Source organism: Helicoverpa armigera, chromosome 30, assembly GCF_030705265.1.
Source record: "Helicoverpa armigera isolate CAAS_96S chromosome 30, ASM3070526v1, whole genome shotgun sequence".
Taxonomy (NCBI): Eukaryota; Metazoa; Arthropoda; class Insecta; order Lepidoptera; family Noctuidae; genus Helicoverpa; species Helicoverpa armigera.
Window position 1 is genome coordinate 3,708,731 of NC_087149.1, and position 12,890 is coordinate 3,721,620.

At 41.7% G+C, this 12,890-nt stretch overlaps 1 protein-coding gene across 1 annotated transcript in view; it reads left to right on the top strand.

Annotated features, from left to right (window-relative positions):
- The first annotated feature begins 1,285 nt into the window (after positions 1–1,285).
- The window catches only part of LOC110383520 (protein mahjong), a 37,618-nt gene continuing 26,013 nt past the window's right edge, over positions 1,286–12,890 (top strand). The window contains exons 1-13 of the mRNA XM_064042873.1: positions 1,286–1,641; positions 4,558–4,708; positions 5,224–5,361; positions 5,951–6,075; positions 7,204–7,267; positions 7,553–7,664; positions 8,183–8,281; positions 8,631–8,765; positions 9,357–9,442; positions 9,989–10,156; positions 10,607–10,740; positions 11,307–11,418; positions 11,937–12,073. Coding sequence (XP_063898943.1) covers positions 1,544–1,641; positions 4,558–4,708; positions 5,224–5,361; positions 5,951–6,075; positions 7,204–7,267; positions 7,553–7,664; positions 8,183–8,281; positions 8,631–8,765; positions 9,357–9,442; positions 9,989–10,156; positions 10,607–10,740; positions 11,307–11,418; positions 11,937–12,073 — 1,559 coding nt within the window. The 5' untranslated portion in view covers positions 1,286–1,543. The remainder of the gene's footprint in view (positions 1,642–4,557; positions 4,709–5,223; positions 5,362–5,950; positions 6,076–7,203; positions 7,268–7,552; positions 7,665–8,182; positions 8,282–8,630; positions 8,766–9,356; positions 9,443–9,988; positions 10,157–10,606; positions 10,741–11,306; positions 11,419–11,936; positions 12,074–12,890) is intronic.

Genomic DNA, 12,890 nt, shown 5'->3' on the forward strand with positions numbered 1-12,890 from the left:
GCCGATAGCTCTCTGGCTTCAGCACGTTCTTCTGCGCCTTGGGCAGCATGATAACGCGCCCCTCCTTCCATATGCGGGGGAAGGTCCCCGTGCGCAGTATCCCCGTGTACAGGCGCGCCAGGGCCACGACCATACGGTACGTCAGGTGGCGCAGCGCTGTGTTGGTGATACCGTCAGCACCGGGGGCCTTCTTCAGCTTGGTCCGGAGGATGGCGCGTCTGACTGCGCCAGGCGCGAAGAAAATAGGGTCTTCCTCAGAGGCTATCGGCGATGCGAAGTAGTCCCCAAGGTGTTTCTCGACTGCTGCGACGTGTTCTGCGTCTTGCGTGTCGTTCGGGCGGAATTGACGCTCCAGGTGCTCGGCAAAGATCTCCGCGCGGTCTGGTGCGGTGTATCTAAGTGCCCCGCCGCTGTCCAGCAGCGGCCGCACTGGAGCTGGGGTGTTCGACAGCTGTCGGCACAGTCTGTGTATAGACGGCCAGTCGCCGTCGACAGCGTCGATGCGGGCCTCCCAGCTCTCGCTGCGGTGTGCGTTGAGCTCGGCCTTAATTCTCTCCGCGAGACGGTTTACGACGGCCTTCTCCGTCGGGCATCTGGTAACTTGCCACCGTTTGCGTAGGCGACCCGAGTCGTGCGCGCGCGCCGCTTTATATAAGGTCCACCGTTGACAGATCGACGGTTGACACATCGACGGTGGCGCCGTCATATTTAAATCGTTATCGTCGTAATACAATTTCAAATATAAAATAATAACCAACTTTGAAAAAAACCTATTTAGACAATTACCAAAACCTGCGTTCATTATTTTTATTTTCAATCAAAATAGTATAAAGCTGTTTTTCACCATTAGCTTTGTTTTTCGATGTACGCAATAAAAAATATCAAAATAAACACTGCAACTGCAAGGCAAAGAAATGTAGGTTTTTATTTCTTTATTAAAAGCGAAAAGTCCAAAATCAGCCTAAAAGTTGGTGTTTTGTTTGATATATAGTTATCGGCACGGAAAATGAGCTTTCGGTGGAAGAGTGGGGAGCTCTTTGCGCTCTGTACACTTTAGGCAATAAACCAATAAATCACTTCTGCTCAGGTGAAGGTCAGGGCTCAATATCCTTGCTGATGATTATACATTATACCACTATTTATACTATTAGAAGGAAAAAATTTAGTGAAAAATTCTTATAAAAATAGGAATCGGTTAGTAAATTACGGAGTTATGACAGCATGCGTGAGCAACTTTTGGAAAAACGGTTAAAAATGAATGACATACGCAGTTACTTAAAGCATAGTAGAAATTCAATTTCTATGGTGATATCCCTGGCATGAAAATTTGTTGTACGAGTGCGCGGTATTAAGACAAAACGTTGCATTTTAACGTAGTTCTAATATAGCAATTATTTTTTATAATAAAATGTACAATAATCTATAGCTTCTATAATGCAAATAAAATTTTTAGTATATTAATCGTCGTGTCGTGTCGTTACGGTATAAGTGACAAAGTTGTTGGCCAGTGAGGTTATAAACTACTAACAATATATGATTTTAAATGGATTCGGCACCAGCACAGGAGGTAACTGAGCTGTTGAGACAATGGGAGGAACAGCACACGACGCCCAGCTACGACCCAGTACCAACTTTGACGAGGTAACTTCTTTGTTTTGATAAAATTGCGAAAAAAAATTTTTATTAGCACATTGATAGTTTTGCCGTATGCTTACACATGTGGCTGTGAGATATACATTTAAAAATAGATTACTTGATCACGCAATTTCATGTAAGAACGTGATATAGAAGTTGGCAAGGTTTTTCTGAAGTTAAATTAAGTTTAGAAGTAATGAGGCTGCTTAACTTTTATTTGCAATATAATCATCTTTATATAAGTGTTAGTATCTATATTTATATTAACACAATAAACTATTGTAAAGCAATGTTACTAGAAAGGCAAAATACAAATTCCAGTCTATACATACTATATAATAAAGAGAAAACATTTTCTTGTTTATTTGTTTGCACCACGAAGGGTCAGAAACTACTGAACCAATTTGAAAAATTCTTTCACTGTTGGGAAGCTAGACTATCCTTGGGTAACATAGGCTATATTTTGTCCGGGTACGGGAAGTAGTTCTCACATGACGTGGGTGAAACTGCAGGAAAACGGCTAGTCACTGTACATATGCAGATCGAACTGATCCTTAGGCCAGCTTGTGTTTCAATCTATATTTTATACACAATTTCCGATATTTCAGCCATTTTGTCTAATAAGAGTAGGATTACTAGGATCAGAAATCATTTATTTGCAAAAAATGATGGAATTTTTAATATAGTAAAGTAATACCCGCATTTCAAGGGAAATACTTCTTTGTCATAGTTTTACCAGCGTCCCGTGGGAACTACTGGCCATACCGGGATAAAATATAGCCTATGATACTCAGGAAGATACACTCTTCTCAACAGTGAATTTTTCAAATTGGTTCAGTAGTTTCAAAACCTTAACCTTAATATCTCCTGTTTATTATATTAGTATAGATAATATTGATGTATTTTGCAAATACATTAAAGACTTGAGGCAACAAGTTGAAGGATGATTCAAATTGTTTCACAATTTCGTTGTTGTTTCAAAATCTTATGAAATATACATGTAAACACATAATCATGATATGATAAACAAATCAAAAAGCGATTTTATTTATTTTTTCGATTATTGCAAGGTAATAAAAAGTAAATCATCTTATGCTGGGAATTCTGCCTATTACAATGATCACAAATAGTAGAAAAAAGTAACTTTTTTTAGATTTTCCAAGCTCTAGATTACAATTTAGATAATAATTATAATGTGTATATAGGGCTGCCATCTCGAATTTCGCCAAACCCGGACAAATATTAAAAAAACCCGGACGTTTTACGTAAATCGCATCCGGGTTTTCCCCGGACACTTCTTGAAAGCCCGTCCGGACGGCCTCCAAACGAGGACAAATCCGGGGAAACCCGGACGGATGGCAGCCCTATGTGTATAGCTTATTGACCCATTGCCCTTAGGATATCCCTTACTTTCTTACTTTAAATTGAAAGATTTTTTAACATAAGAATCAGACTACTGTCTATAGAATGTACAAGTAAATATATTGTTTCTCTAATATATGTATCAACTAGCTTTCTCCAGCGGTTTCGCCCCACAGCCTCATGCTAATTTCTCTGCACTCCTGGCTATAAGGAGCCTACAGTCATCACCCTCTGAGCCTTTTTCCCTACTATGTTGGGGTTGGCTTCCAGTCTAACCGGATGTAGCTGAGTACTAGTGTTTTACAAGCCTATAGTCCAAGTCTATAGTAGTTTATGAGCTGTCTAACTAACACTTTTTCAAATCAAAATATTAGATCCTTGTAAATGGGAATGTTGAAATAAACTCTTCAGCTTTGAATATTTCTGACTTTAACTTTGAAAAAAAAGTATCGATAGCAAGTATGTAGATAGATTTATCTAATCTCATTATTGAATATGTTGATTCATACATTGTTAATGTCTATCTTACAATTATATCTATAGCAATTTTATGATCCATTGATTTGTCTTATGCTTATGATAAATAACAATAATATTTATAACATTCACACTAACTAATGTTATTACCCCGATATGTTTGTTTGCAACAAAAAGCTCAAAAATTACTTGAAAGTTTGTAATTCTTCTGCCATAAACATTGGAACGGGAGCAGGTAATATCCTATCCTTATAAGCCTTTATTGCCAACGAAATTGTGTACAATTAATTATTAACTTTAGCATGCAACTAAAAACCCATTAAACTATACTATAGATATGTTTTAATATAGTAAAAAGGCAACACTATCCCCGATTAAGTAGGCTATTTTTGCTAATGTAATTATTATTAACTTATGGGTATGGGAAGAATTCATAAAGCCGCTGGGGTGTAGCTAGTAGTGCAAGAAACATTCTCCCTTTTGCTGCAAGGTCCTCAATTAAAATGGATGTGATATGTCAAAAGGTTATCTTTATGGTCAAACAAAATGTGAAAAAAATGCGTTATTTCTGGCTAATTAAATTGCGCAGATATTATTTTTGGTAGTATTATTAATCTCTCATTGTAATGCTCAAGAGTTTTTTTTTAACTCATTATTCTCAGAAAGTACGAATGCAATTTGAAATATTTCACTGTTGTGGAGCTAAATTACAGAAACTACATTGTCGGCCACTGCGATTTTTCTCACATAAGGAGATCAGCCAGCTGCACAGGACGTATTATAGTGCACAAGCATTTGCTTAGACACATGTGCACTCACTACTCCTTCACTCTCATAGCCCAATAGGACAAGAATCCGACACCACCGGAGAAAGATCAGGGGCAGAACCGACATTTACGTGCTCTCCGATGCACGGGTGTTTAAATCCCCCAACTTCCAGCATGTTATATATCTTTATTTATTTATTTAATAATAAGGTACACCAACGACAATTTTTCAAATTAACTTATTTTTTATGTTAACACCTATCCTCCATACTGTGCAAAGACGTCTTATAATATATTTATCCACCTTCTCCACCAGGATAGCGGAGATCATAGAAGCGGAGACGGAGAACTTCATGAAGAAAGACCCGGATCCCTTCGATGAGAGGCATCCGTCCCGCACCGACCCTGAGTGCGCCCTGGGTCACGCGCTCAAGGTCATGTTTAAGAAAGACAATTTTATGACTAAGGTAAATAATAAAATACTTCTTTATAGACAGCTTTTTGGACAAGAAAAGATTAGTGCTTTAAAATGAGTAACAAAGAATGTAGTGTTAAAGAGTGCGTACTGACTTCTTGCTAGGTTTATTCCAGAACCTTTTGTTTAAGATAATGGTTTAAACCTAGCACTATAGCCGGTACTTTTTAAGACCCTGCCTGAATTAAATGGATAAATACAATAAAGATAAATAAAAATTATATGCTAATGATTAAAAAAAAAACACCGAAAACACGTTATTTATTGAGGTCCCGCTTTAATGTCATCTGTGACAACCTCTTCGGTTAATAAAATTATATTTTTGCTTCATAACCAACTACGATAAAGGATATTATTATCATCCCAGGGTTCAATTATGTAATTTCTTTTGAAAATAATTTAGTTGGAATTTTTATCACACTTTTTGTCACTCTTACTCACTTTACTGAAATAAAATAGAATAATTTTGGTAAATCTCTAACATTTTTTTCTCTTTTACCTCCACAGCTAGTGAATGACTATGTCCGCGACACGTACTATTCGCGACAGAACATAACGGGCCGCGACGTGCACAAGCTCAACGTGGCCGCGTGCCGGCTCACGCTTGACCTCATGCCCGGACTCGAGATGAGCGTCGTTTTTCAGGTCAGTGTTATTTATTTGAATGAACAACAGAGCAAACTCAAAAAAAATAACATTTTTAAGCGCTTTATTTTTTTTATAGTTAGAGAAAAGCATTTTCAAGGTCAAAGGTCATGTTGAAGGTCAAGGTCAAAGGTCACACCGAAGGTCAAGGTCAAAATATTCTGTGTTTAAAAATGCTAAAATAAATCAGGTTGTGCCTCGTTTTATCAACTAATGTTGTTCATTTGATGGGAATGACGGCGCCGTCACTGATGCGTAGTGTGTAAAGCTTGACAATCCATTTGAGAAAGCAGATTGCACCTGCGTGAACTTTAAGTTCGGATATGTAGTGTAGTTATGGCTAACAGCGTTTTCACGCTAGCGAATTTTCCGTTCGATTTTTCCGAGTGACAACGCTCAGTTCGTACAGGAGCCGCGTGCATACGACCGACAGCAAACAATTGACATCTACCATTTAATACAACGTGATGGTGCGAAAAATACGCTAGTATGAAAGCTCTGAAACTTGCTTGATTCACACTGGTGCTGGTTATTTATTCTTAAGACAAGCTAAACAGTTGGTTTATTAACGTAAAATTTTCGTTTCCAGGACAACGAAGCTCTGATCCACCGCCTAGTGAACTGGGCGAACAACTCCACGGAGCCGCTGCAATGTTACGCGACCGGTCTGCTCGCAGCCGCCATGGAGGTGCAGGAGATCGCCACCAACTTCAGGTGAGTGTCTAGTGAACTGGGCGAACAACTCCACGGAGCCGCTGCAATGTTACGCGACCGGTCTGCTCGCAGCCGCCATGGAGGTGCAGGAGATCGCCACCAACTTCAGGTGAGTGTCTAGTGAACTGGGCGAACAACTCCACGGAGCCGCTGCACCGGCCTGCTCGCAGCCGCCATGGAGGTGCAGGAGATCGCCACCAACTTCAGGTGAGTGTCTAGTGAACTGGGCGAACAACTCCACGGAGCCGCTGCACCGGCCTGCTCGCAGCCGCCATGGAGGTGCAGGAGATCGCCACCAACTTCAGGTGAGTGTCTAGTGAACTGGGCGAACAACTCCACGGAGCCGCTGCACCGGCCTGCTCGCAGCCGCCATGGAGGTGCAGGAGATCGCCACCAACTTCAGGTGAGTGTCTAGTGAACTGGGCGAACAACTCCACGGAGCCGCTGCACCGGCCTGCTCGCAGCCGCCATGGAGGTGCAGGAGATCGCCACCAACTTCAGGTGAGTGTCTAGTGAACTGGGCGAACAACTCCACGGAGCCGCTGCACCGGCCTGCTCGCAGCCGCCATGGAGGTGCAGGAGATCGCCACCAACTTCAGGTGAGTTGAAGAGTGAAGACGTTGAAGCAGTGACTGTCGTACCACAAAAAAAAACTTTTAAATTTCTGTTGAACACTTTTCTAAAAAATGACAGATTCTGACGTTGAAATGCGTTTAACAGACGTTTAAAAGTTTTTGTGGTGCTACGGAAGGAGTCTAACACACCCATAGTGGGAGATGTCATTTGAATATCTCCCATAAAAAATGTCTAGTGATGTCGGGGCTGCGATGTTGTTCGCGCCAGTTAATGGGCCCATTATGTGGGCTTAAGAAGGAACATGGTGGGTTTTAGTCAGTAAGAGACTGACACTCCCTCACGCTGCACCCATAGCGGGACGGGTCACTTGAAACCACCAAAAAAATGTGTGGCTTGTGGCTAGTGGTTCGCTGCTAGTGGCTCGAGGCTAGTTGCTCGTGACTTGACCTCTAGTCTTCGCCTTACTCCGTCCCAACTTGTCCCATGTATTTTGTTAAGTAACTTTGCGAGTAGTGTAGAGGAGGTGTTAAACTGTAATATTGTTTGTTTCAGGGATTTAAACGCAGTGCTAGTACCATTGATGTTAAGGAGGCTACACGTTTTAAGAGAGGATAAAGTAAGTCATACTTCATCTCGTATTGAATGTGTTTTACTGGGTAGAAGTGGCGAAAATATCCCCATCAGTTTTCGTCGTTCGTTCGTTTTATTGCCCAAGGTCTGACTCGCTTCTCGAGAGCATGATTTCACGCATCCTAAGTTAAAATACATGTTATTCTAATATAATAAGCTGTATTAATATAATGTAAACTTCCATCAAATGGCTTTCCTCAGTTTTTTATTTTAAGAAACGAATATATACAGATATGCAACGTTTCATGTTAATAATAATATTATTTTACAGCAAAATAACCAAAATGCAGTGACACCGCCGAATCAAACGCGACACTTTGCTCGCTTCGACAAGAAGAGGAATAATGATATTAAATGCAACGGACCAAGCACGGACAAGAAAGGTAAGATCTACAACTAGCTAATTCTCTCGCTTTCTGATTGTTACTATTTCCCGCACGTAGACAAAAAGTGGCATTCATCCTATTTTCAAATACAAGTTTTGACACTGCCTAGCTTCATCAAACTCCATCTAGTTTTTGCGTCCAGTATATCCAGTAGTTTTTGCGTGAAACAGGAGCAACCATTCATGAATCCTTACATACATCCAAACATCCATCCATTCGTCAATACATAGTTACTAATAAAGTTATAATATTAGTTATGATATTAAGAGCAACGGACCAACCACGGACGACAAAGGTAAGATTTTCATAACTCTGCTCTGTATGTTTCTTCTACTCGTATGATTTTACCCGGGTACGGGGAGTAGTTCCTTTTGTTGTGAAAATAGCACTTTTATGCGCGAGTGTACCTCTGCATAGACACCCCCTCCACTTTCCCCTAACCTGTTATTTTTTTAAATGTTTTTTCTGTTTGTTTGTAAAGCGATTTCTCCTAAAAAAATTTGTATCTCTTTCAGACCGTGCGAAGGATGAGGGTGGAGGGGGTGATATGCTAGTCGATGGGACCCCCCCTCACGCCAGCAAAGACCCCGAGACCCCAGTCAAACATTATAATAGTATGTACAGTTTATAGTTTAGCTCATATATCTTTAATAAATAAATGAAGTAAAATACTTTTGCTCTAGTTCTTGAAATTTTTAGGGAACTAAATAGTTTTTCTTATAATAAAATAGCCATAAGCTTTTATACATATTGCCAAAGTCACCTATAATAATGTTGAGTATATAAGTCTAAATAAAAAAAAATGACTGCATTTCAGAAAGAAACAATATTCAAAGCTTTTTTATTTGATTTTACAATATTTTATGTCTTTGAAATTGACATAGACAGATAAAGAAATAAATCAAAAGAAATCACAAATTAAATGCTCTTTATAAGTATATTAATCATTTTTGCCCCCTCTAGCCCCAGTAAGCGCGTGCTCCCCCCCCTCGTGGGGCATGATGTCCCCCCCGCCGCGCCCCCCCGCGCTGCCGCCCCCCCAGCACCACGAGACCTCCTCCAACTCCAGCTGGGCGGAGATGGAGACCTATGTTATAGGTATGTATACTCCATTACTCCATATATACTCCGTTTAAGTACCCATGTAACCATAGAAAATAAAAAAGGAGTCATCAATTCAAAGTGGGCTGGAAGTCAGCATTTTTTGAAAGGCAATTTTACGAAAGACAGACCCCAAAATCGCCCGCAATTCACAATTTCTTATGTGTTTTGTTGGGAAGAAGAATTGGTAGAACAAACTTCTCAGCAACACAATTCTGTGTACATGGTTTCAATAACTGGTTCTTTGACAATTATGAGTCGGCTTCCAGTCTTAACCGGATGAAGCTGAGTACCAGAATGTGACATTTAGCAACGGCCTATCTGATCTTCTCAAACCTGTTACATCCCCAGTTACAGGGTTAACTCAATACCCCTCTTGAAGGCTGCTTATCAGTTAAGTTGCTCAACATCATGATCGATATGTGTGGCGGTTATTTATCCACGAGTCCAAATTCATTTTCAATGTTGTCTTCACTAAACCCTCTTTACAAGTTACTAGTTTATTAATTAGCGCGATCCAAAAAATAAATTCTTCAGCCTCATAATATTAGGGTATAATAAAATTGTAACATGTAATATTGTTGACAGGCAATATACAAATTCACCCACCTACGGACGCCACCAAACAGATGCTCATACTCAGATACCTGACGCCTATGGGCGAATATCAGGAGGTAAGACTTACAGTATTATGGTTTTGTGAGGTATATAATTTATGTACCTTTTTTATCCCTAGTAATATTATAAATGCGAAAGCAACTCTATCAGTCTCGCTTTCACGTCTAACCTGATTGTAATAAAATTTGGTACAGAGATAGAGTTGACCTTGAGAAAGAACATAGGACAGTTTTTATCCCGGACTTTTGAAGAGTTTTCTTGGAAACGCGATAAAACCGAACTCGTCGCAGCGAGGCCGCTGGCGGAAGCTAGTAAGATATCTTACTGCCTAGTTTCATCAAAATCCATTTGGAAGTTTTATGTGAAAGAGAAACACAAACTATCCCGTTTATTATTTAGAAGGATATCGAAAATCTTTTTAACTGACAGAACTTTCGGAGTTAAAGATATCAAAAGTTATTTTATACTCATGTCTAATAAACAAAATCCCGCTCCATCAAACATTATTTGAACTATATTTCGCAATTTTCTAAAATCCGTTTTTCTCTCTCTTAAGATTGTTTTTTCCAATTTTAATTAATACTTACCATTTTGTTCCGCAGTTCCTATCCCACGTGTTCGAACAAAACGCCCTCGGCTTGATCCTGGGCTACCTCAACGTGCGAGAGTCGAGAGACTCGCGCCTCGCCTTCGAGGCACTCAAGTACCTCGCCGCTCTGCTGTGTCATAAGAAATTCTCTATTGACTTCATTAATATGGGGGGATTACAGGTCAGTATATCTACTATAATAATAATTAAAGACATTATCTCCCGAGCTTTTCCCCAACTATGTTGGGGTCGGCTTCCAGTCTAAACGGATGCAGCTGTGTACCAGTGTTTTATAAGAAGCGACTACCTATCTGACCTCCTCAACCCAGTTGCAAGCTCAACCCGATACCCCTTGGTAAGACTGGTGACAGACGTACTGGCTTCTGACTACAAGTAACGACTGCCAAGGATGTTCAATGACAGACGGGATAAAATGACAGAAAAAGCGACTTTGTTTTATACTATGTAGTGATTTAGCTCCCATACAACAGACCTGATTCTTGGCCCTTAACGCTCGGTTCAAACTTGCATTTGGCTGGTATTTATACTGTCCGGGCACTCTCGTATTTGAGAGCCATAGCAGCATCAACCACTAGGCTACCATGACTTTTACACCAGTTTTTGTCCACAGAAATTTCTAGAAGTCCCCCGTCCGTCAGTAGCGGCTACCGGAGTTTCCATCTGTCTGTACTACCTGGCGTACTGCGAGGATGCCATGGAGAGGGTCTGTCTGCTGCCCAGGAGGACGCTCGCTGATCTTGTCAAGTGAGTAGTTTGTATAGACGCGTGTGTCCGTCAGTGTCCGTCTGTCTGTACTACCTGGCGTACTGCGAGGATGCCATGGAGAGGGTCTGTCTGCTGCCCAGGAGGACGCTCGCTGATCTTGTCAAGTGAGTAGTTTGTATAGACGCGTGTGTCCGTCAGTGTCCGTCTGTCTGTACTACCTGGCGTACTGCGAGGATGCCATGGAGAGGGTCTGTCTGCTGCCCAGGAGGACGCTCGCTGATCTTGTCAAGTGAGTAGTTTGTATAGACGCGTGTGTCCGTCAGTGTCCGTCTGTCTGTACTCAATGTGTCACAAATTAAAAGCTCTTACCCATCTTCCCGTTGAAAATCACCAATTAGATTCTTCACTGATTGAAGCACGTCTTTTCCTTCTTATTTTAATGTGTTGAAAGAATCGTAGAATAAAGCTATTTTAGTTCTATACATAGTAATCTCGAGAAAGCAATTTTATTAGAACCATTTTTTAGTGTCACTGGAATCTTAGTCGGATTACTTTTAATCAAAATTATGCAGAACTTCCGTATATATAATATTTTTTGTATACAGATACGCGCTATGGCTACTCGAGTGTTCACACGACTCGGGCCGCTGTCACGCTACGATGTTCTTCGGACTGTCCTTCCAGTTCAGGGTCATACTTGAAGAGTTTGATCATCAGGTCAGTATTCTTATTGCTATTAGACGTACAAAAAGTACTCAGTATACTAAACTCTCTTTTCTATATATTCAGAGACTATTTATTCTACTCGATATGTTCATCCCATTTATTTAATTTTTAAATTAATTGTACTCTTAAAGAAATTGGAGCTAGTAAAGTACTTATAGCAAATGCTGGGCAAATTGTCTCGGTTTCCATTGTCGAGTCAAACGGATATCACTTTGTAAATTTTAATAAAATTTTTTGAATTCTACATTGATTCTACATGATCTTCGCATGTTATTATTGTATGTATCACTACATACGGTCCTGCTTGTGATCTCACTCCGGTCGTGCCGGGTTGTCGACCCATCACGCTATGAGTGTGCCCAAAGAATGCTCGTGCACTATATGTCCTGCGCAGCTGGCTGATCTCCTTATATGAGAACAGCTGCCATGACCGACAGGGATATTTTTCTGAACTTATATATTGGGATGATTTCTCAAATATTAACTGTGCCATGTATTTTTGTTACCAGGATGGTCTCCGCAAACTATACAACGTGATCTCGACATTACCGATACTCAGCGCTGACGAAGACGAATCGCGAGTGTCGGAGGACGAGACCTGCGCCGCCAGGCAGATCGTGCGACACGTCTGCGTCGCGCTTAGAAGGTAAACTGTACATACTATATATACCAGGACAGTCGCGAGTGTCGGACGACGAGACCTGCGCCGCCAGGCAGATCGTGCGACACGTCTGCGTCGCGCTTAGAAGGTAAACTGTACATACTATATATACCAGGACAGTCGCGAGTGTCGGACGACGAGACCTGCGCCGCCAGGCAGATCGTGCGACACGTCTGCGTCGCGCTTAGAAGGTAAACTGTACATACTATATATACCAGGACAGTCGCGAGTGTCGGACGACGAGACCTGCGCCGCCAGGCAGATCGTGCGACACGTCTGCGTCGCGCTTAGAAGGTAAACTGTACATACTATATATACCAGGACAGTCGCGAGTGTCGGACGACGAGACCTGCGCCGCCAGGCAGATCGTGCGACACGTCTGCGTCGCGCTTAGAAGGTAAACTGTACATACTATATATACCAGGACAGTCGCGAGTGTCGGACGACGAGACCTGCGCCGCCAGGCAGATCGTGCGACACGTCTGCGTCGCGCTTAGAAGGTAAACTGTACATACTATATATACCAGGACAGTCGCGAGTGTCGGACGACGAGACCTGCGCCGCCAGGCAGATCGTGCGACACGTCTGCGTCGCGCTTAGAAGGTAAACTGTACATACTATATATACCAGGACAGTCGCGAGTGTCGGACGACGAGACCTGCGCCGCCAGGCAGATCGTGCGACACGTCTGCGTCGCGCTTAGAAGGTAAACTGTACATACTATATATACCAGGACAGTCGCGAGTGTCGGACGACGAGACCTGCGCCGCCAGGCAGATCGTGCGACACGTCTGCGTCGCGC